This window comes from Leucopleurus acutus, assembly GCF_964270905.1.
Source record: "Leucopleurus acutus genome assembly, chromosome: 2".
Taxonomy (NCBI): domain Eukaryota; kingdom Metazoa; phylum Chordata; class Mammalia; order Artiodactyla; family Delphinidae; genus Leucopleurus; species Leucopleurus acutus.
The window spans coordinates 149,250,603-149,275,719 of NC_139143.1; the positions used below are offsets into that span (position 1 = coordinate 149,250,603).

A 25,117-nucleotide genomic window follows, 5' to 3' on the forward strand; every position below is an offset into this window, starting at 1 on the left:
GGTGTTTTTTGTTTTGAGACCGCTGATATTTCTAGACTATCCAGCCCTGAGATGATTTATTTATCCAGGTTTCTTCAACTTTCTTCAAAATATGAAACTTGGCTTTCAGGAATAGATTTAGAACCAGAGTCTTCAAAAGGACGCATTTGTAAAAGTCATGCTTTACACAGAGCCGTCAAAAGGCACATCTTTCCCAAATGTGTTCTCTTAAACATTGAGTCTGCCTTTACCTGCCTTCCTCAAAGGTGGTACGTTTTCCAAATATTAGGCAGAGTGGATTCATACTAGACCGATTTTGTTTAAAAACATTACACATTTGTTCAGTGGGTCTGCTAGCAGGGAGAAAAAGCACATGCATAACACACTTTATGAACTCTTGGGATTCAATACAATGCAGATGAAATGTCACCATTTTTCTCCCTCTTTTTGGTCTACGTGATAAAGATTTATTCCCTACAGAGGGAGGCCAGGCAGACTGCTGAGACTGAGGTGCCTGTGTTAATCTTTGGCTCAATAAGAAGAATCAAACCAATCCCAAGTGCAGAGCCACAGTTTGTTCCATTTAACAACTGCCTGGGATTAGATCACATGATGTTTGCTAAATTTATCATGTAACAAAATCCCAGGAAAACTTTAAAGAAATAGCAAAATTGGGAACATAGCATGATTTCCCTGCTACGATCTCAGTCTTTCAACTCAATTCTTAAAATAAGGAAAAGCTACAGGAAAAGTTCTGGTAGTCTTAGCTTCCTAACACGTATATTCATTAAGAAGTGAGGGGCTCTTCTGCCTCATCCATAGGAAATCTCAGAGCTCTGCTTTCTCTACACCTTCTGGTGAGGGTGACTAATGCCTTTTTTTTTTCCTCCTCTGTCTGGACAAACTAAATATTTCTTTCTATATGGCACACAGCCTTCTGTCTGATGACTTTAAGGTCAGGTGTCTCAGAACACAATATATTTAACATATGTCCTTTAAAAATATGGACCAGTAGTACCTAGAAGAGAAACTCACCATATTTCCCTTTTCTTAATTAAAAGAGGAAATGACTTTTCACTTAATAATTATTACAGAGAAAAATGAGTCTTCACTTTTTAGAGAATCCGAACATAAGAGTCATTTAAATCTGGCCCCTAAGGTGTTCTACGTTTGCTTTCTTCTGGAGAGCACATTGCTTTGTTTCAACCGTAGCCAAACACTGAAATTATAATTTCCACTGCATTTAATGGTTTCCAGTCAAATCTTCTACTGAGCATAAGGGAAGGCCATTAGCACATTAACAGAAACGTCTCCTATTTTTATCTTTAATTCCTTTGGGTGCTAACAGGTGTTCAGGAAAAGTAAGGTGACACTTCACTCCCCAAAATGGGTGGTAAACAGATAAACTGAGAGAACGAGTGCGAAGCCTGACCACACTGCCAAGGAAGTGCATGGTGTGCACCGTGGAGTAAGCAGCGGTGGGTGGGAAGGAGGACGTCGGCCAACTCCAAGATTGGTGGCCTCTGTTCTGTCCAGATTTTTGGAGAGGGCACAGTGGGTGGAAATGTCAATGTCAATGGTGTGTATTCAGTTGAAACATCACAGATGCAAGTCTCTCACTTGTCAACGCATCAGCTGAAATATGCTTAGTTGCTTAGAAAAAGCATTTTTAAAAGGAATACGAGTAGGAGTCAGATTTAGTTGTTTTATCCAATCTTTCAAATTACCAGGGTACCACAGGAACAAGACCTAAAACAAATCAGGCTGAGGCAACAACAAAAAAATAAGGTTACAGTGGAAAGCAGCATTTTAGCTTCCTTTGTGTTATCTATGGATAATGTATATCAAGTCTGTTCCACACTGTACAACTAAAGAGTATAAGAAGACCCTTGACAATCTGGGGGCCTGGAAAATCTACACAAGGCATAAATACATTTTAGACAAATGCAAATTAATTGTGAAAACCCAAAAACGCAAGGCATCATGCTAAGTTCTGGAGACACAAAGATGAACAAGATGTGCTTTGTTCCCTTGAGATACACACAATCTAATAGGGAAGAGACAGGCACATTATGACTGGTATAATGAGACAAGTGCCAGGCTAGCAGGCCAGTAAGTGGCCCAGAAGAGGGACTGACTATAGCTCCCCAACAATGTGGTAGGAAGTCTCTGGACATAACATCTAAGTTCATTTTGAAAGGCAAGGAGTTTGTCAAGGAAGGACAGTTCAGGCCAAAAAAAGAGCACGGGCAAAGATACGAAATGTAAGAGATCATGCCTTTGTTCACACCCGACCCTCCTTCTGTCTGACGGCCCCTACTCTCCATCTGTGCACTGCTAACTCCCGATCACTCCCAGGACTCAGCCAAGCATTGTTTCCTCTGTGAAGCCTTCTCGATGGCCCGGGAAGATGTGGCTTCTCCCTCCACCCTCCCTGACCTCAAGTAATGCAGGGCACCTTGGATATTTGGCTGCACTTACTCTTAAGTTGTTCTTTTTTTAAATTTATTTATTTTATTTATTTATTTTTGGCCGCATTGGGTCTTTGTTGTTGTGTGCAGGCTTTCTCTAGCTGCGGTGAGCGGGGGTTACTCTTCGTCGCAGTGCACGGGCTTCTCACTGTGGTGTCTTCTCTTGTTGCAGAGCACAGGCTTTAGGCATGTGGGCTTCAGTAGTTGTGGTGCATGGGTTCAGTAGCTGTGGCTCGTGGGCTCTAGAGAGCAGGCTCAGTAGTTGTGGTGCACGGGTTTAGCTGCTCCACAGCATGTGGGATCTTCCCGGACCAGGGCTCAAACCCGCGTCCCCTGCATTGGCAGGCAGATTCTTAATGACTGCACCACCAGGGAAGCCCTGCACTTACTCTTTTGCAGACCTGTCTCGTACCAAATTGTGGATGCCCTGAGCATGGGAACTATTTCTTCTACATCTGGACATTTCCAGCACACAGGGCACTGTCTGGCACATCATTAGCTTCACAACTGTCATTTGTTAAGTGAACATTTGGGGAACACTGAGTTTTGTGGGTTTTACCACTTTGCACTTTATGGGATGAGGTTGAGGTAGGTGATGAAGTGAAACGGGCTAAAACCCACCTAAGAAAAGGATATAAGCGCCATCATACTTACCGACTGAGGATTCATTTTACCAGTCATCAAAGCCAGTAAGTCCGAGTCAGCCATTGTAATTGTGCAGTCGGCCTTCTTATCTAAAACAGAGACATGCAGAAGGAAGGAGAAATGGGGAGTGTTCAGTTTCATGTATACATTTTAGTCAAAAGCCACTGACTGCCACAGAATCACATCCAGAATTAGTGTGGGCAAATGGGCACTCACATACACTCTATGGCAGCCTGGTGAAATGTGACATAAATCACAAGCAACCTCAATATTTAACAAGAGGGAATTTATCAAATAAATCATGGTATATTCATATAATGGGATACAATGCAGTCATTAGATGATGTGGATCTACATTTTATTGACCTGGAAAGATATGTATGTTATACTCTTCATGATACTGTTATATAAGCCAGTTACAAAACAAACTGTAAGAATGGACCCAAGTTTTGCTTAAAAACAGATATTCAATTATGTATGTATAGGAAAAACATCTGTAAACTTGGAGACCAATATATTAATAATAGCTACTGTGGCACACAGACTCTAAGGTGACCCCTGTGATCCCTGCCTTCTGGTAGTCATGCCTTTGTATAATCCCCTACTCTCGAGTGTGGGCAGGACCTGTGACTTGCTTCTAGCCTGCAGAATGTGGCAACGGTGATGTCATTCCTGTGTTCTGTTACACTGCATAAGACTCTGTCTTGCTGGCTCTCTCTCACTCTCCTGCTGGCCTTGAATAAGCTAGCTGCTATACTGTGAACTGCATACTGCATATGGAGAGGGCTACATGGCAGGGTACTGACCTTTAGGAGCTGAGGGCAGACTCTGACCAATAACCAGTAAAAAACTAAAGCTATCATTCTCACAGCTACAAGGAAATTAATTCTTCCAGCAACATCAGTGAACTCGGGCACGAACCACTTCCCCAGTCAAGTCTCTAGATGAGAACTCAGCCCTGGCCAACACCCTGACCGCGGCCTGCGACACCCTATGCAGAGGACCCAGCTAAGCTGTCCTCAGCCAACTTACCCATGGAAGCTGTGAGGTAATAAAAAAGTGTGTGCGTTTATTTAAACCACTAAGTTTGTGGTAACTTGTGAGAAGATGAATAGTCATCTAGACCAGGGGTTAACAAACTTTTTCTGTAAAGGATCAGACACTAAATATTTTAGGCTTTGCAGGCCACTAGGTCTCTACTGCAACTACTCAACTCTGCACCTGTAGCACGAGAGCAGCCATAGAGAATACATAAACAAATGAATGTAGCTGTATTCCAATAAAACTATTTTCAAAACAGGTAGCAGACCAAGAGGGATAAGATATTTGCAACTCACAGATCTAACAGAGAATTTGTATCCAGAAAATATAAAAAACTCCCATCACTCAATTAGAAAAGGTTAGATAGTTCAATACAAAAGTGGGCAAATAACATAAACAGGCACAATACAAAAGATCTCCAAATGGTCAAAAAAAGCACATGAAACAGTGTTCAATTCCATTAGTCATCAGGAAACTGCAAATTAAAAGTACAGTTGAGATACTACAACGTACCTACTAGAATGAATGGCTTAAAAAAAAAAATAATACCCAGTGCTGGTGAGGATGAGGAGTAACTAGCAGGTCAGAACAATGCTGGAGGGACTGGAAAACGGTACAGCCACTTTAGACAACAGTCTGGACATTTCCAAGAAAGCTAAACATACACATGCCATATGACCTGCCAATCCCATTCTTAGGTGTTTACCGAAGAGAAATGAAAACATAAATCCACACAAAATCCTGTATGTGGATGCTCATAGTGGCTTTATTCAAATAGCCAAAAGCTGAAAGAAACCAAATATACTCCCGCTGGTGAATGGATAAACTACTCAGCAACAAAAAGGAATGAACTACTGATAATACATGAAAGAAGCAGGCTCAAAAAGCTACATACTGTATGATTCCCCTTGCAGTTTACGACATTCTGGAAAAAGTGAAACTACAGGGACAGAAATCAGATCGGGGTTGCCAGGGCCTGAGGGTGAGAGAAGGGGTTTGATTACAAAAGGACATGAGGACATTTTTTTAAAAAAATTAAGGGTACTTTAATCAATTAATTTATTTATTTTTGGCTGTGTTGGGTCTTTGTTTCTGTGCAAGGGCTTCCTCTAGTTGTGGCAAGCGGGGGCCACTCTTCATCGTGGTGCACGGGCCTCTCACTATCGCGGCCTCTCTTGTTGCGGAGCACAGGCTCCAGACGTGCAGGCTCAGTAGTTGTGGCTCAAGGGACTAGTTGCTCCGCGGCATGTGGGATCTTCCCAGACCAGGGCTCAAACCCGCGTGCCCTGCACTAGCAGGCAGACCCTCAACCACTGCGCCACCAGGGAAGCCCCGACATTTTTTGGAAATATTCTATATCTTGATTTTTGGTAGTGGCTATACAACTGTATGCATTTGTCTAAATTCACAGAACTGTACATCTAAAAAAGGTAGATTTTACTGTATGTAAATTATACCTCAATGAACCTGACTTAAAAAAAAAAACTGACATTACCAAGTACTGTCAAAAATGTGGAGCAAATGAAACTCTCATATAATATGGAAGAGACTGTAGAATAGTATATCCATATCAAAAAACTGGTTATATGGTAGCTCATGACTTAGTATTTCTACTCCTGGTTATATGCCAAATGGAAATAAGTACATGTGTCCACTAAAAGACACATATGAGAATGTTTGTAACACCTTTATTCATAAGGCCACAAAATGGAAAACTGCGAAGATACAGCAACCATGAACTGAATAAATAAATTCTGGTGTATTCACATAGTAAAAATGAACTACTGCTACATGCAACAATATAATAAATCTTACAATGCTGAGTGAAAGAAGCCACACCTAAAAGAGTAAATATTGTATGGTTCCATCTATACGAATTTCCAAAATAAATAATATCAACCTATGGTGACAGAAGTTGGAATAGTGGTTCCTTTTGGGAGTGGGTAGTGATGGGAGGTGGTGTCAGGGAGGTTTCTACAGTGCTGGCAACATTATGCATCTTGATCTGGGAGATGTGTTCATTTGTTAACATTTATCAGGCTGTACACTACAGATTCATGCCCTTCCTTACAGGCTAGACTTCAGAAAACTTTTACACAAAACAAAACAAAAAAAAACAGGTGGTGGGATGAATTTGGCCCCACAGGTCATAATTTGTCAACCCCTGATACAGATGGTAGGATTATAGGAGAGTAATTTTTTCATTTTGTTTCTCTATCTCTCCCAATTTTTTTTGCACTTAAGTATGTTTTACTATATAAAAACAAAGTTTTAAAAATATTAATGTTTTTATTGGAGTATAGTTGCTTTATAATGTTGTGTTAGTTTCTGCTGTACAACAAAGTGAATCAGCTGTATGTATGCATATATCCCCTCCCTCTTGGACCTCTCTCCCACACCCCCCATCCCATCCATCTAGGTCATCACAAAGCACCGAGCTAGCTATCTATTTTACACATGGTAGTGTATATATGTCAATCCTAATCTCCCACCCTCCCCATCTCCCCAGTGTCCACATGTCCGTTCTCTTCGTCTACGTCTCTATTCCTGCCCTGCAAATAGGTTTAAAATATTAATTTTAGTAGTATAACCAAAGTATAATGCAAAAAAGGCCGTACCACAAAGACTCTAATATCTTATTGCTAAATCAGCAATGTCTACCTTGGACAAGTGCAAAAGGAAAAATTCACCAAGAAATCAAAATTTTCAGTAGTCAGTGTTTCAGGCAATCAATATAACAATAGTACTCTAATAGTACTACTACCACTAATAGTAATAATATCAAATTACGGCCCAATAGTTAGATAATCTGTGCCTTAATAAAAAAAGATAGGAGTTGCTATGGTCTGAATGTTTGTATCCCCCGCAAAACTCGTATTTTGAAATCCTAATGCCTGATGTGATGGTATTGGTAGGGAGGGCCTTTGGGAGGTCATGAGGGTAGAGCCCTTATGAATGGGATTAATGCCTTACAAAGAGGCTCCAGAGACACCCCTAGCTCCTTCCATGATATAAGCCCACAGCAAGAAGGCACTGGCTATGAACCAGGAAGAGGGCCCTCACCAAACGGGACCATACTGATGCCTTTATCTAGGACTTCCAGCCACCAGAGCTGTGAGAAGTAAATTTCTGTTGTTTATAAGCTACCCAGGCTGTGGTATGTTCGATATAGCAGCCCAAATGGCCTAAGATGGGGGTAAACTATGAAAATACAGCATGCCTATATTATTAAGTAACGAAAACAAGATTGAAAATAAAAGTTTTTATTATATGTCTTAGAATGCAGGGATAGCCCATAAAAAGACTGTGATTCAATAGCCCCTCCATCTTTGCCTGTAACAAAATTTTCTCTTATTACTTGAAAAAAGGTCTGAAGTGTTAAAAATTAAGGTATTTACAACCTAGAAAATCCAGTTCTCTTGTAGATATATAACATCAAAGAGCAGGGAGAAAAAAGCTAGCAGACTGAGATAACTGGACTTGATTCATAGTTGCATTAGATCCTAATATGCCAAAAAAAGGACTCACAGTCAATAAAAAGGTGACTTTAGGAAATAAATGCTGCTGCTGCTGCTGTTACTATATCAGCATTTACTGAGCTCTCACTATGCCGATTACTTCACATACCTAGACTCATACAATAACCCTATGACGGTCAGAGAGGTCAAACAACTTGCCCAAGGTCACACAGCTACTAAGTGGCTGAGCTAGGTATGAAAGCAGAATCCTGCTGCCAAAGCCCACACTCCCAACTCCTAAGCTCTATGGCTTCCCCCTGTTACAGGAAGAATACAAACATTCAACAGCTCAGTTTTTTGTTGTTTTTTTTTTTGCGGTATGCGGGCCTCTCACTGTTATGACCTCTCCCATTGCGGAGCACAGGCTCTGGACGCGCAGGCTCAGCGGCCATGGCTCACGGGCACAGCCGCTCTGCGGCATGTGGGATCTTCCCGGACTGGGGCACGATCCCATGTCCCCTGCATCGGCAGGCGGACTCTCAACCACTGCGCCACCAGGGAAGCCCCAACAACTCAGTTTTAATTGAGCCTTCACCAATTCATCTGCATCTGATGTATCCCAGATGCTTTCTCAGCTCCCCTAGTCCTTTTGAGGAGTCACAGACAATTCCAATGTGTTTATGCAAAATTAATGTTTAATATATGGGTTGGGGAGGAAGCAATGATTTACTGAGCACTTACCATGCTAGGGGCTTTACATACCTTTTATCTCATTTAATCCCCACAACAGCTCCATGGATAGACATTATTCTCACCATTTTCTAGATGAGACAACTGGACTCAGGGAAGGTTTACACCTAGTAAGTGACAGAGCCAAGGTCTGAACCCAGGTTTCGGTATCTCCAAAGGCTATGCTCTTTCCCCTGTACCTTGGGGATGAGAGACTCTGAGGCCTTCTGTATCATGTTCCCCATTAAGGGGCAGGGTTGAGAACTCAAACAGGTGCTGAGAGGGAAGAATATACGAATGAAAGAATAATATATCGTGTTAAATTAATTAAAGTTGGCTTCCTGGAGATATGCGAGTCATTTCAAAGGAGAGGAGGGAGGGGCCGAATTCATGGAGAAACACCAGGCAGCAAGAAAAGATTATGGAAAAATGCACAAAGCCTAAAAGTCCTTGACATAACCATCGTATCATTACCAAACTCTTAGAATATAAGCAAATGAAATACATTTAAGTAAATCTTACTTTGCTAACAGAAAGTAAACCTCTCAACAGTATGTACATGTCAAAAGATCCAGCAATTCTCTTTAAGATGCCAGTTCAAACTAGGACAGGTTATTAATGCTTTAACATAGCTGATCTCTAACAAATGGTCATTTGTTGGCTGATGTAAAAGGAGCTGGCAATTTCCCACGGTAGCTTTTACTGGTAAGTCCATATTTCACCGCCACTCCTAGCTGCCAACAAGTATCAGTTTCAGCAGAAATTCAGGGTAAAATCCCTTCAGGTATGGGATGGGGCACCTAATGTGGGGAGAGCTCGCTGCCAGGGTTCATATGCAGAGAGCAAGGTTTTTCTGAAAATTTGCCATATGTTTCCATAAGCATATAATCTTTCAAAACAAACAAACAATAACAACAAAACAGGAAAATTTTTCTCCAAAAATCTCCTTGGGGGCAGAGTCAAGATGGAGGAGTACGAGGACACAGAGTTCACGTCTCCTCACAACTAGGGCACCTACCAGGTACTGGTGGGGAACCACGGACACCTAAAGGGACGGGAGGAACCCCGAATGACCAGATGGGACGTGGCGGGGAGGGAGCAGGGAGGAGAAGTGGAGGTGGGACGGGACCGGCCCCCTTGAGAGACGGCTGGGGGAGAGGAGGGGTTCTCACACCTGAAGGAGCCCATCCACGGTGAGGGGAGCAACGGGGATGGGGAGAGACCCTTGAGAGGCCAGAGGATCGGAAGGGAAGGCAGCCAGCATTTCCCCCACCCACTTGGGCCCTGGAGAGCCTACTGAGGTCCCGGGCATGATCCTCTGCCCTCCCAGACCCCCTCTGGCCGCCCGGGTCCTGAGGGCGTGGGTGGGGAGTAGAGGCCAGACGGGACCGGTGCACTGAGGGGCGGCTGGGGAAGGGTGGGGTTTCCACCCTCGGGACGGGCCCACTCACAGTGAGGGGATCAGCGGGGACCGGGAGGATGGGAAGGGAACTAGGCCAGCGTTTCCCCCACTCATTCGGGCACCTGGGAGCCTACTGTGGTCCCAGGTCAGATCCTTCGCCCTCCGAGGCCCCCTCCAGCTACACTGGGCCTAAACCCCGGCCCTGCACTCCCACCCGGGGCCTTAGCTCTGAACTCCGCTGTCCGAGGCCCCCTCCAGCCATGCTGCCTTTTCCTGCCTCATGGATCCTGAGCATAGGCCCCACCCACCCCAACCTAAGCTCTGCCCCCACAGCCAAGGCCTTTTCTGGCCCATTTTTCTTTTTTTTTCGGGGGGGGGGGTTGTGGTTGTGTTTTACCTTGTTGTTTCACTTATATATATTTTTTTCCTAACTTTAAAATTTTTCTAATTTTATCTTTTATTCTTTGTTATTGTACTGCTCCTTTTTTTTTTTCTTTTGCTGCGCCGTGCACCTTAAGGGATCTTGGTTCCCAGGCCAGAGGTCAACCCTGAGCTCCTGTGGTGGGAGCACTGAGTCCAAACCACTGGACTAACAGAGAACCTCAGACATCAGGGAATACTAATAAGAGTGAGATCTCCCGGATGTCCTCATCTCGGCACCAAGACCCAGCTCTATCCAACTGTAAAAACTCCAGCACTGGACGCCTCAGGCCAAACAACCAGTAAGAAGGAACACAGCCCCACCCATCAAAAAAATGAGACGACAAAAAAATATGTTACAGATGAAAGAGTAAGGTAAAAACCTACAAGGCCAAATAAATGAAGAGGAAATAGGCAACCTACCTGAAAAAAGAATTCAGAGTAATGATAGTAAAAATGATCCAGGGGCTTCCCTGGTGGTGCAGTGATTAGGAATCCGCCTGCCAGTGCAGGGGACACAGGTTCATATGCCGTGGAGCAACTAAGTCCATGTGCCACAACAAATGAGCCTGCGCTCTGGAGACCATGACCCACAACTACTGAGCCTGTGTGCCACGACTACTGAAGCTCACGTGCCTAGAGCCCGTGCTCCGCAACCTACCTGAAAAAAGAATTCAGAGTAATGATAGTAAAGATGATCCAGGGGCTTCCCTGGTGGTGCAGTGGTTAGGAATCCGCCTGCCAATGCAGGGGACACAGATTCATATGCGGTGGAGCAACTAAGCCCGTGTGCCACAACAAATGAGCCTGCGCTCTGGAGCCCATGACCCACAACTACTGAGCCCGTGTGCCACGACTACTGAAGCTCACGTGCCTAGAGCCTGTGCTCCGCAACAAGAGAAGCCACCGCAATGAGAAGCCTGCGCACCACAATGAAGAATAGCCCCCACTCACTGCAATAAGGGAAAGCCTGTGCATAGCAGTAAAGACGCAATGCAGCCAAAAATAAATAAATTAATTAATTAAAAAAAAAGATTATCCAAAATCACAGAAACAGGATGGAGGCACGGATCCAGAAAATACAAGAAATGTTAACAAAGACCTAGAAGAACTAAAGAACAAACAGTGATGAACACCACAATAACTGAAATGAAAAATATACTAGAAGGAATCAATAGCAGAAAAACTGAGGCAGAAGAACAAATAAGTGAGCTGGAAGACAAAATTGTGGAAATAACTGCCAAGGGGCAGAATAAAGAAAAAAGAATGAAAAGAATTGAGGACAGTCCTAGAGACCTCTGGGACAACATTAAACGCACCAACATTTGAATTATAGGGGTCCCAGAAGAAGAACAGAAAGAGAAAGGGTCTGAGAAAACATTTGAAGAGATTATAGTTGAAAACTTCCCTAACATGGGAAAGGAAATAGCAAACCAAGTCCAGGAAGCACAGAAAGTCCCTTCAGGATAAATCCTAGGAGAAACACACCAAGACACATAATAATCAAACTAACAAAAATTAAATCAAAAAAACAAAAAAAAAAAAATTAAAAGCAGCAAGGGAAAAGCAAAAAATAACATACAAGGGCATCCCCATAAGGGTATCAGTTGATTTTTCAGCAGAAACTCTGCAGGCCAGAAGGGAGTGGCAGGATATATTTAAAGTGATGAAAGGGAAAAACCTACAACCAAGATTACTCTACCCAGCAAGGATCTCATTCAGATTTGATGGAGAAATCAAAAGCTTTACAGACAAGCAAAAGCTATAAGACAATTCAGCGCCACCAAACCAGCTTTACAACAAATGCTAAAGGAACTTCTCTAGGTGGGAAACACAAGAGAAGAAAAAGACCTACAAAAACAAACCCAAAACAATTAAGGAAATGGTAATAGGAACATACATATCGATACTTACCTTAAATGAAAATGGATTAAATGCTCCAACCAAAAGACACAGCCTCACTGAATGGATACAAAAACAAGACCCGTATATATGCTGTCTACAAGAAACCACTTCAGACCTAGGGACACATACAGACTGAAAGTGAGGGGATGGAAAAAGATATTCCATGGAAATGGAAATCAAAAGAAAGCTGGAGGAGCAATACTCATATCAGATAAAATAGACTTTAAAATAAAGACTGTTAAAGAGATAAGGAAGGACCCTACATAATGATCGAGGGATCAATCCAAGAAGTAAGTATAACAATTATAAATGTTTATGCACCCAACATAGGAGCACCTCAATACATAAGGCAAATGTTAACAGCCATAAAAGGGGAAATCAAGACTAACACAATAATAGTGGGGGACCTTTACACCCAATTACAACAATGGACAGATCATCCAAAATGAAAATAAATAAGGAAACACAGGTTTTAAATGATGCAACAGACCAGATAGATTTAACTGCTATTTATAGGACATTCCACCCGCAAGTGGCAGAATACACTTTCCTCTCAAGTGCACATGGAACATTCTCCAGGATAGATCACAACTTGGGTCACAATCAAGCCTTGGAAAATTTAAGAAAATTGAAATCATATCAAACATCTTTTCTGACCACAACACTATGAGGTTAGAAATCAATTACAGGAAAAAAAAACTGTAAAAAACACAAATACATGGAGGCTAAACACTGCATTGCTAAATAACCAAGAGATCACTGAATAAATCAAAGAGGAAATTAAAAAATACATAGAAACAAATGACAATGAAAACATGACAACCCAAAACATATGGGATGCAGCTAAAGCAGTTCTAAGAGGGAAGTTTATAGCAATTCAATCTCACCTCCAGAAACAAGAAAATCTCAAATAAACAATCTAATCCTATACTTGAAACAACTAGAGAAAGAAGAACAAAGAAAACCCAAAGTCAGTAGAAGGAAAGAAATCATAAAGATCAAAGCAGAAATAAATGAAATAGAAACAAAGAAAACAACAGCAAAGATCAGTAAAACTAAAAGTTGGTTCTTTGAGAATATAAAAAAAAAATTGATAAACCTTTAGCCAGACTCATCAAGTAAAAAAGGGAGCGGACTCAAATCAATAAAATTAGAAATGAAAAAGGAGAAATTACAACTGACACCACAGAAATACAAAGGATCATAAGACTGCAATGACGACTATATGCCATTAAAATGGACAACCTGGAAGAAATGGACAAATTCTTGGAAAGAAAAAACTCTCCAAGACTGAACCAGAAGGAATTAGAAAATATAAACAGACCAATCACAAGTAGTGAAATTGAAATTATAACTAAAGATCTTCCAACAAACATAAAGTCCAGGACCAGATGGCTTCAGAGGTGAATTCTATCAAACATTTAGAGAAGAGCTAACACCTATCTTTCCCAAACTCTTCCAAAAAACTGCAGAGGAAGGAATGCTCCCAAACTCATTCTACGAGGCCACCATCACCCTGAAATCAAAACCAGACAAAGATACTACAAAAAAAGAAAATTAAAGACCAAGATCACTGATAAATATAGATGCAAAAATCCTCAACAAATACTAGCAAACAGAATGCAACAACACATTAAAAGGGTCATACACCATCATCAGGTGGGATTTATCCCAGGGATGCAAGGATTCTTCAATATACACAATCATATTTTCTGTAGTGGTATGCTTTGATTCCCTTTTTGTTATTTTTGTGAATTTACTGTAAGTTATTGCTTTGCGGTTACCACGAGGCTTACATAAAATAGCTTATAGATATAACAGTCTTTTTTATGTTGATAACAATTTAACTTCGATTACACACAAAACTCTACCTTTCTCTTACCCTCCTTTTATGTTTTTTTATGTCACAATTTAGATCTTTTTATATTGTGCTTCCATTAAAAATTGTTGTTGTTATAAACTAAAATATATATACATATGTATATATATACAAATCAATGTGATACACCACATTAACAAATTGAAGAATAAAAACCATATGATCATCTCAATAGATGCAGAAAAAGCTTTTGACAAAATTCAACACCCATTTATGATAAAAACTCCCCAGAAAGTGGGCAGAGAGGGAAAACACCTCAATGTAATAAAGGCCATATATAACAAACTCACAGCAAACATCATTCTCAATGGTGAAAAACTGAAAGTATTTCCACTAAGATCAGAAACACGACAAGGATGTCCACTCTCACCACTCTTATTCAACATAGTATTGGAAGTCCAACCATAGCAATCAGAGAAGAAAAAGAAATAAAAGGAATACAAATTGGAAGAGAAGAAGTAAAACTGTCACTGTTTGCAGATGACATGATACTACACATAGAAAATCCTAAAGATGCCACCAGAAAACTACTAGAACTAATCAATGAATGTGGTAAAGTTGCAGGATATAAAAGTAATGCACAGAAATCTCTTGCATTCCTATACACTAACAACAAAAGAGCAGAAAGAGAAATTAAGGAAACAATCCCATTTACCATCACAACAAAAAGAATAAAATACCTAGGAATAAATCTACCTAAGGAGACAAAAAACCTGTACTCAGAAAACTATAAAACACTGATGAAAGAAATCAAAGATGACACAAACAGATGGAGAAATATACCATGTTCTTGGATTAGAAGAATCAATATTGTGAAAATGGCTATACTCCCCAAAGCAATCTACAGATGCAATGCAATCCCTATCAAATTACCAATGGCATTTTTCACAGAACTAGAACAAAAAAATTTACAATTTGTATGGAAACACAAAAGACCCCAAATAGCCAAAGCAATCTTGAGAAAGAAAAACAGAGCTGTAGGAATCAGGCTCCCCAACTTCAGACTATACTACAAAGCTACAGTAATCAAGACAGTATGGTACTGGCACAAAAAACAGAAATATAGATCAACGGTACTGGATAGAAAGCCCAGAGATAAACCCACACACCTATGGTCAACTAATACATGACAAAGGAGGCAAGAATATACAATGGAGAAAAGACAGCCTCTTCAATAAGTGGTGCCGGGAAAACTGGACAGCTACATATAAAAGAATGAAATTAGAACACTCCCTAACACCATACCCAAAAATACACTCAAAATGGATTAAAGACCTAAATGTAAGACGGGCCTCTACAAAACTCTTAGACGAAAACATAGGAAAAACACTCTTTGACATAAATCACAGCAAGATCTTTTTTGACCCACCTCCTAGAATAACGAAAATAAAAACAAAAATAAGCAAATGGAACCTAAATTAAACTTAAAAGCTTTTGTGCAGCGAAGGAAAACATAAGACGAAAAGACAGCCCTCAGATTGGGAGAACATATTTGCAAATGATGCAATGGACAAAGGATTAACCTCCAAAATATACAAACAACTCATGCAGCTCAATATCAAGAAAACAAACAAGCCAATCAAAAAATGGGCGGACAACCTAAACATACATTTTTCCAAAGAAGACATACAGATGACCAAGAGGCACATGACAAGATACTCAACATCACTAATTATTAGAGAAATTCAAATCAAATCTGCAATGAGATATCAGCTCACACCAGTGAGAATGGCTATCATCAAAAAATCTATAAACAATAAATGCTGGAGAGGGTGTGGAGAAAAGGAAACCCTCTTGCACTGTTGGTGGGAATGTAAATTGATACAGCCACTGTGGAGAACAGTATGGAGGTTCCTTAAAAAACTAAAAATCTAACTACCATATGACCCAGCAATCCCACCACTGCGCATATACCCTTAGAAAACCATAATTCAAAAAGTCACATGTGGGCTTCCCCGGTGGTGCAGTGGTTAAGAATCCACCTGCCAATGCAGGGGTAACAGGTTCGAGCCCTAGTCTGGGAAGATCCCACATGCTGCGGAGCAACTAAGCCCGTGCACCACAATTACTGAGCCTGAGCTCTAGAGCCCGTGAGCCACAACTACTGAGCCCGTATGCCACAAATACTGAAGCCCACGTGCTTAGAGCCCGTGCTCTGCAACGAGAAGCCACCACAAAGAGAAGCCCGTGCACCACAATGAAGAGTAGCCACCGCTCACCACAACTAGAGAAAAAGCCCGCGTGCAGCAATGAAGACCCAACGCTGCCAAAAAAATAAAATAAGTTAAAAAAAAAAGTTACATTAAAAACAAAAGTCACATGTACCCCAATGTTCACTGCAGCACTATTTACAATAGCCAGGACATGGAAGCAACCTAAATGTCCATCAACAGATAAATGGATAAAGAAGATGTGGTATGTATATATAATGGAATAAAACTCAACCATAAAAAGGAACAAAATTGGGTCATTTGTAGAGATGTGGATGGACCCAGAGTCAGTCATACAGGGTGAAGTCAGAAAGAGAAAAACAAATATCGTATATTAACACATATGTGTGGAATCTAGAAAAATGGTACAGATGAACGTATTTGCAGGGCATGAATAGAGACGCAGACATACAGAACAGACATGTGGACACCGGGGGGGTAAAGGGAGGGTGGGATGAATTGGCAGATTAGGTTTGACATAAATACACTACCATGTATAAAAGGGATAGCTAGTGGGAACCTGCTGTATAGCACAGGGAGCTCAGCCTGATGCTCTGTGATGACCTAGGTGGGTGGGAGGTCCAAGAGGGAGAGGATATATTTATACATATAGGTGATTCACTTCATTGTACACCAGAAACTAACACAACATTGTAAAGCAATTATACTCCAATAAAAATAAAAATTAAAGAAAAATAAAAACTTTAAAAAAAATCACCTTGACATCTGTCTAGACATGTCAATATATAATCCTGAAGTAACCATTAACATTCAGTCATTTAAAAAAATTGGCATTATTTCCCCAAAGTTCTTTTTATTTCTAAAAGTTAGAATCTAGATGAAGCATTTAGTTCTTCTTCGTACATCATGTTAGATGGCAGCTCACAGAATGTAAATATAGTTATTTTTCTGCCCACTCATTTTGAGAAAAAAAAATGCTGCCCACACCAGACGCCCTTACTACCACTCAGCTTTTCCTTCATTAATCTCTAGTTGATTCCTTATTCAACAGTACATATAACACTGCTCTTAACATCTTCTCCTTTCTCCAAGCTCTAAACTCTATTCCAGGATCTCTGCCAAACCCCTCTGTACCTCAAAATGCCCCTGAATATTTATCTACCCCCTCTTAGAGGAAGAAGTATCCATCCCTCCTTGTTAAGGCTAACCCTCCTTCCACCTGTGCTCCTGATGACATTGTCTCCTCCAGGACCTTCCCCAGTAATGTAGCAATAATGAACTCTACCATCTTTGATAGATCTCCTTCTCCTTCACAGCTTCCAAGTACCATCAACTTCACCCCAAACACCCCTAGCAACTACCACGTAACAACATCCTTTTTTCTCACTGCCAACACTCAGCTATCCTTTTTGCTTACTTAGATGGTGGTACCATCCATCCTCCTAATTGCTCTCTCTGCTTCTGATTTCCTCATTTCTAATTCATCAGGTCGAATACACCAGCTTCATCCTCTAAAACAGCAGAGTATTTAGAAAGCTCTGACTTTCACTTTTCTACTCAAAAAGATTTAAGGGATTGATTATATATAAAATCGTTTTCAAAGTTCATAGTATAGCCCTCTAAAACGCTAGTTCCTATCCATCCCATCTCTTAATCGCACCAGGCTCTCTCCGAGAGAAACATAACATACAATATAGCTACCACTTACTGAGCATCATTCATTCATTCTTCTGTTCACTTTTTATTTATTTATTTTACTGAAGGCCTACCATGTGACAGGTACTATTCTAGGCACTGTGAATGCAGCAGTGAACCTAAGAGGCACAAAGCTCTGCCTTCATGCAGCTTACAACTCAAGTGGGGGGGATGGACGATAAGCAAAGAAATAAGATATGGTATCAGATAGTGGTAAGTGCTATAAAGAAAAATAAGGCAGAAAAGGACAATAGGGAATGGTAATGGGGGTGTGATTTAGAAGTGTGGTTGGGGAAAGGCTCACTGAGAAGGTGACATTTGGGCAAAAACCAAAGGAAATGGGAGAACAAGCCATGAGGATATGTGAAGGATGACGACTCCAGGCAGTAGAAAGCCCCTGAACTGCGAACGCCCACGTTCAAGCAATAGCAAGGAGGCCAGTGTAACTGGAGCAAAGTGAGGAAGAGTATAATAAGACAGAGAAGACTAGGGCCAGATCATGTGGTGTGATTATAAGAATCCTGGTTTTTACCTTGTGAGCTGACTTGAGTTTTAAAATGATCACTCCAGCTGGTGTGTGCAGAAACAGGGCAGAAGGTTAGAAACAGGGAGACCAGGCAAAAAATGAAGGAGGACCAAGGTGGTAGTAGTATAGGATGGAATTTGCTGGCGGATTACACTGTAGAGTGTGAGAAAAAGAAGAGCCAAGGTAGATGCAAACTATTACATTTAGAATGGATAAACAACAGCTCCTACTGTATAGCACAGGGAACTATATCCAAACTCCTGGGATAAACCATAATGGAAAAGAATATGAAAAAAAGCACGTGTATATGTGTATAACTGAGTCACTTTGCTGTACAGCAGAGATTGGCACACCATTGTAAATCAACTATACTTCAATTAAAAAAAAAAAGAAGAGCTAAGCATGACTTCAAGGGTTTTAGACTGAGGAACTGGTAAGACAGAGGAGCAATTTAGCAAGATGCAGAAGACAGTTCGAGGAGAACATAATGAAAGGGGAGTGGGAGGAAGATCAGCAGTTCAATTTCATACATGTTAGCCTTGAGATGCCTACTAAGGATCCAAGTAAACTTGTCAATTATGCAGCTGGATATACACCTTGGAGTTCAGTAGCTGAGTTCACACTGAAGATACCTGGGAGTCATCAGTGTAGAGACGGTTTTAAAAGCATGAAACTAGATGAGAGTCCCAGGGACTAAATGTAGATAGAACTGAGCCTTAGAGCACTCCAACATTTAGACTTATAGAGATGCAGAAAAAAACAGGGACAGAGGCCAAGAAGGAACAGCCAGTAGGTAAGAAGAAAGCCTGGAAGAATAATATAATTATGAGGGCTGGGAATTAACCACTCAATTTACCAACATGGCGGTTACCTGACCTTGACAAGAACAGTTCTGGGATAATAATGAGGACCAAAGCTGACTGGAATGGGTGAGAGAAAGACTGGGTGAGAGAAGTGGAGGCAGTGAGTACAGACAGGTCTTCTGAGGACACATAACCATACACTGAAGCATATGCTTCACAGGCTAATCAGGAGATAATGCTCTTAATCCTCACGTGACCCTATGAAATAGGTACCATTTATTATTCCCATTTACAAATGAAAAAAACAAAGCTCAGAGAAGTGAAATAATTTGTTCAAGGCCAGAATCTGTGAGTGGCAGGACCAGGACTCCAAACCCAAGTCTGTTTAATTCCAAAGCCTACGGCTGGTGACAGTGATGGAGGCTTCCAGTCTTTGGGAGGAAGCAGCTGTGACCTATTCCTGTTCCCAAGGATTCCCCAGTTCTTTAACAAGGTCCTGGAACTCTAAAGCCAGCCCTTTTGGAAAACACCAAAGCAGGCCCCCATTTTTCTTTGTGAACTTGTCAGTGCTCCTATAAATGAAGTCATCACTGCACTGACCTGAGTTAGGGAGCACTGATCCTTTGCCATTCTTCACATCCACCACCCAGGTGGCTTCTTTACCTCCAGGGCCGTCCTTCACCTTGAAGGCAAAAATACCACCGATTTTCTTCACAAACTGCTCCCCTTCCTGGAAATAAAAATAACACAGAGTTATATGAAGTTCATTCCTCTGGCTTTTCCCCAAATTTTTAAATAGATACAGGATGTGAGCAGCTGGGTCAGCAGACAGTCCCCAAGCTCCCTTAGGATCTTTTACCCAGAAAAGTCTGAAAGGCAACCAGGCAACAACTGCGTCACCTGCCAAATCTTCTGTTGAAAATGGCTTTCTGGATACAACTGGTGGAAGGACAGGGAGAATGGGAGAGTGGGTGGCACAGCAGCATTTTCTACTGAAATAGCCTTCATTTGTCTCAATAATTTCTGAAAGATTCACTCTGGCCTCTCTCAATGTAGGAAGCCTAACGCCTCTTTTCTTTGTAGGTAAATTCCTTCACATGTATTTTTGTTCTTGCACAATCAGAATTTAAAGATAAGTGGTTCAACTCATTTCCTGGATTAGTATAAAGAATTATACAAGTAATATACCATCCACCACCTACTTTTGGATCTTGAGGAATGAAGCTGGAAAAATAACCTCAGATCCACATCTCCGTAGGTTGGTTTCCTTTCTCCCTCCCTCTCCCCTTCATTCCCACTCTGTTTCATCCTTCCTTACTGAAATATTGATTGACCGAAACAATGATTGGCACCAGACTTTATTCCAGACGCTACGGAGTTAGAAGGGTAAATGATAATACACTATGATCACTACGAAAAAGGGGAACACAGGGGCCTACAGGAGCACTGAGGACCCGCTAACCCGGCTGGCAGGGTGAATAACTCATACACCTTAAAAAAAACCACACACACAATAATTTTATTGCAATTATTTTTCTTTAGAGAAAAAAACATATTGTACTGCGGAAAAAATAGAAAATATTGAGAAGCAAAAAGAAAACAAATCATTCATAATTTCACCACTCAGAAAAAATAACATTTTGATATAAATCTCCTCTATCTTTTTTCTCTACATATATATATATATATTTTTTTTTTTTTTCTTGCGGTACTTGGGCCTCTCACTGCCATCGCCTCTCCCGTTGCGGAGCACAGGCTTCAGACGCACAGGCTCAGTGGCCATGGCTCACGTGCCCAGCCGCTCCGTGGCATGTGGGATCTTCCCGGACCGGGGCACGAACCCGTGTCCCCTGCATCAGCAGGCGGACTCTCAACCACTGCGCCACCAGGGAAGCCCCCATATATATTTTTTTAATGAGTATATATACTGTTTTGTAATCCACTTTTCGGTTTAATATAGCTATCCTTATTACTGTGTCATTAAGTCTTCTTCCATATAATTTTAAATGACCATACATAGTCTTTAATTGTAGATGAGTACTATAATTTATTTAACCAATACTCTGCTGCTTGATGTTTAAGGTTAGTCCTAACTTCTGGCTCCTATAACAATGCTGTACATAATGTTCTTACATCTAAGTATTTTTACATAACCTCATTTACTTAAGGTTAATCTCCAAGAATTAAATTTTACTAATTAATAACAATTAATTTGCAATCAGCATCGGTTTGAATTCCTGCTCTGCCATTACTTATATAACCCTGAGCAATTTACTAAATCTCTCTGAATCTCAGTCTTCTTATCTGTGAAACGGAGATAATAATATAGCTACCCTCATAGAGTTGTATGGTATTTAAATACCCACAAAGCACAGAGTAACTGCTCAATAAACGCTGGCATTTTTTCCCATTATTTTACTGTATGATCTGTCTGCTATTCCTGTGCCAGTATTATAGCTTTATAAATGTACTTTACTCTTTGGTACAGTAAATACCATAATTCCTCTCTTAGAAAGATTCTTAACTATTCTTGGATTTGTTTTGGACATTTTTTCCTCTAGATGTACATTATAATCATTTAGTTAGTTCTTCCCCCGAAAATGGGGCTATAGGACTTCCCTGGTGGCGCAGTGGTTTAGAATCCACCTGCCAATGCAGGGGACATGGGTTCAATCCTTGGTCTGGGAAGATCCTACATGCCACGGAGCAACTAAGCCCGTACACCACCACAACTACTGAGCCTGTGCTCTAGAGCCCGCGAGCCACAACTACTGAGCTGGCACGCCACAACTACTGAAGCCTGCACGCCCTAGAGCCCATGTGCCACAACTACTGAGCCCTCATGCTGCAACTATTGAAGCCCATGTGCCTAGAGCCCATACTCCACAACAAGAGAAGCCACAGCAATGAGAAGCCCATGCACAGCAACAAAGAGTAGCCCCCACTCGCCCACAACTAGAGAAAGCCTGCGCACAGCAACAAATACCCAACGCAGCCAAAATAAATAAACAAACAAACAAATAAATAAATGGGGCTACATACAATATATGGATCTGTTTGGAGGAAAAGTAATATCTTTACAATATTAAGTCCTCCCATCCATGAAGATGGTGTATCTTCAAGTTTTCCTTGATGTCCCTTGGCAATATTTTGTCATTTTCCCTCATATAGGCTTTTGTACATTTCTTGCCAAGTTTACTCTTAGTTTTTTAATATTTTATATTACTCTTGTTAATAATATATTTTTCATTATATTTCATGACTAGGTAATTGCAAATATATAGAAAATATATTCATCTTTACATATTTATTCTGGAATTGGCTACCTTTTCAGTTTTCTTATAATTTCTAATCGAGTTTTTATTTACCACCTTTTTTTTTTCAGCCTTACATCCCTGCAATAATTTATATCCAAGATTCCTCCTTTTGGTATCATAATATTTCTTCTTTTAACAAAGACTTTAGTGTTTACTATGTTCAGGCACTGTGCTAAGTACCTGAAATACTCAAATAATTATTATCAGTTACTAACCTCTGTTTCTACGTATGCAGAGAGTCTGGCCTAAGTTCTTTCTTTTTGTTGTGTTTTGTTTGTTTTATAACAAATTCATTGAGATATTTATATATCAAAAAATTAATCCTTTTAAAGTATATTAATTCAGTGGTATTTTAGTATATTCAAAGTTGTGCAACCAACACCACTATCTAATGTTAGAACATTCTCATCACCCCAAAAAGAAAACCATGCACATTAGCAGTCACCCCCACCCCCACCATCCTCCCCTCCTGCTGGCCCCTGGCAACCACTAACCTACTTTCTGTCTTGATGGACTTGCTTATTCTGGACATTTCACACAAATGGAATCATACAGTATATGGTCTTTTGTTACTGGCTTCATTCACTTAGTATAATGCTTTTAAGGTTTATCCACGTTAAAGCACGTTATCAGTAATTAATTCCTTTTTATGGCCAAATGATATTCCATTGTATGGATGCAGCACATTTTGTTTAGCCATTCACCAGTTGGTGGCTGTTTCCCCTTTTCAGCTATTATCAATGATACTGCTATGGACATTGGTGCACAAGTTTTTATATGGACATAGGATCTAATTCCTCTTATATTTAGAAGTAAAAATTTGGGTCATAAGGTAATGTTTAACCTTTTGAGGAACTATCAAGCTGTCTTCTAAAGTGGCTGCACCATGTTACACTCCTACCAGCAACAAATGAAGGTTCCGATTTCTCTACATCCTTACCAACATTCTTGTCTGTCTTTTTTATTTTAGTTATCCTAGTGGGTGTGTCAATCTTTTTCTTGTACATAGATAACACACCTGAACCTATCTAGAATGAACCATGGGTCTTAGGACTCCAAAGAAGCTATTCTAAAAATATTTAGTCTAGGCCTACTTATCTCAACAGCCACGGAAGCAATTCTTACATGTGACTGTCCTGAAATCAACTACCAACATTTTCTAATTAAATCAGGAAATCAAAATGATTGTCAAATTTTTAAAGTGAAGGAGAGAAATTCTCTTATTTTGGCTTCCCCTAAAACGTCTCACTCAAATTAAGTTAACTTTCAGAAAAACTAGTAACAACAACAATAATCTTTTGGGGGCTATAAAGTTTTCAAGTGCTTTTATATACATTATTTCTTTAATTTTCATAAAACCCTGCAAGTAGTTGCACAGGTGTTAATATTAGCTCATTAAGCAGAAAAAATTACTGAGGCTCTAAAAGGTTAAGGACCCTTTAGACTATTCTCTATCCTACTGCCAACTAATCCATCTACTATAACCCACCTAACACTAACATAAATATCACTTTCAGGTTTGAATTTAAATGGCTCCCCACAGCCTACAGGATAAAGTCTGCCTTTATATATCATTCAAAATTCTTCATAATCTGAAGGATATTTATAGGTTCTTATCTTCAGCCCCTTTTTCATCCTCCCCAGGTTTTTTTGTTCTGACCGCTTTGAATGCCATGAACATACATGCCTCTATGCCCTTGCTCATGCCCTGTCCCAGTTCACTCACCTCCTCCTACTCTCCATTCCCACCTAACTTCATCAATTCAAGTCTCAGCTCACACGCTAACTCTTCTGGAAAGGCGTTTCTGCCTCTACTGGACATTTTGATAGCCCTTTGCACATACACCCACCTGCAAGTTTCTTGCTAAAGCAGTTTTTTTTTTTTCCGGGAAAAATTTCCCATGTCTATTTTCCCACTAAACTCAATGTTCCCTGAGGGGCAACGACGTATGACAAGTAAGCAACACAACCAGAAATCAATCTCAGGTTGGTTTAACTTCAAATTCAATGCTCTTTCCATTTGCTCATACCATATGGCAAAGTAGGTTATATCAATATTTCCAAACTTTGGCCTATAAAAGTAGTTTCTGTCACCATAAATAAATTAAAAGAAAGTTCAAGTCTTTTCCACATTCCTTAAAATCCTTTATCCTTCAAGGTTCTGTGGAGATAATCTAGAAGAGTAGGTAGTAACGCTGGTGTGCTGGGCCACCCAAGGAGCCAGGCTTCCTTTGGGGCCAAGAGCCCATGAACAGCTACTTCCAGCTGCATCTACGCGTCATCTGCTTGCACAATGCCTCAGGAATAGTTATGTTAGACACCAACAAGTTAGAGCAGGAAATCACCAGCAAACGTTTAGGAATTCTACCTGAATACGTGGAAATTCCTCCCACTTCCTTAAGACAGATGTAGATTAATTTTGCACTTGCTGTTACTTTTGACAACCAACTGATCCTCTTATAAAATCAAATCCTTTGGTCAATAAAACATTTTCAATTGAAGAAGGAGTGAGAGAGGGCAAGGAAATGGACAAGGAGGAGAGAGTTAAAAGGGTAAAGAAAATACACATCTGTTGCAACACTAGAGATCACTAATACTAAGAAAGTTCTAAGTGCCTGCTTGCTTGAAGGAAAGTACTTCTTTCTGAGTAGGCAAAGGGTCAAGGAGTAGGTCCTG

At 40.6% G+C, this 25,117-nt stretch overlaps 1 protein-coding gene across 1 annotated transcript in view; it reads right to left on the reverse strand.

Moving 5' to 3' along the window:
* SCP2 (sterol carrier protein 2) overlaps positions 1-25,117 on the reverse strand; it is a 168,084-nt gene that overhangs the window by 5,082 nt on the left and 137,885 nt on the right. Inside the window, exons 14-15 of the mRNA XM_082863512.1 lie at positions 19,725-19,854; positions 3,105-3,184 (exon numbers count right to left, since the gene is read on the reverse strand). Coding sequence (XP_082719638.1) covers positions 3,105-3,184; positions 19,725-19,854 — 210 coding nt within the window. The remainder of the gene's footprint in view (positions 1-3,104; positions 3,185-19,724; positions 19,855-25,117) is intronic.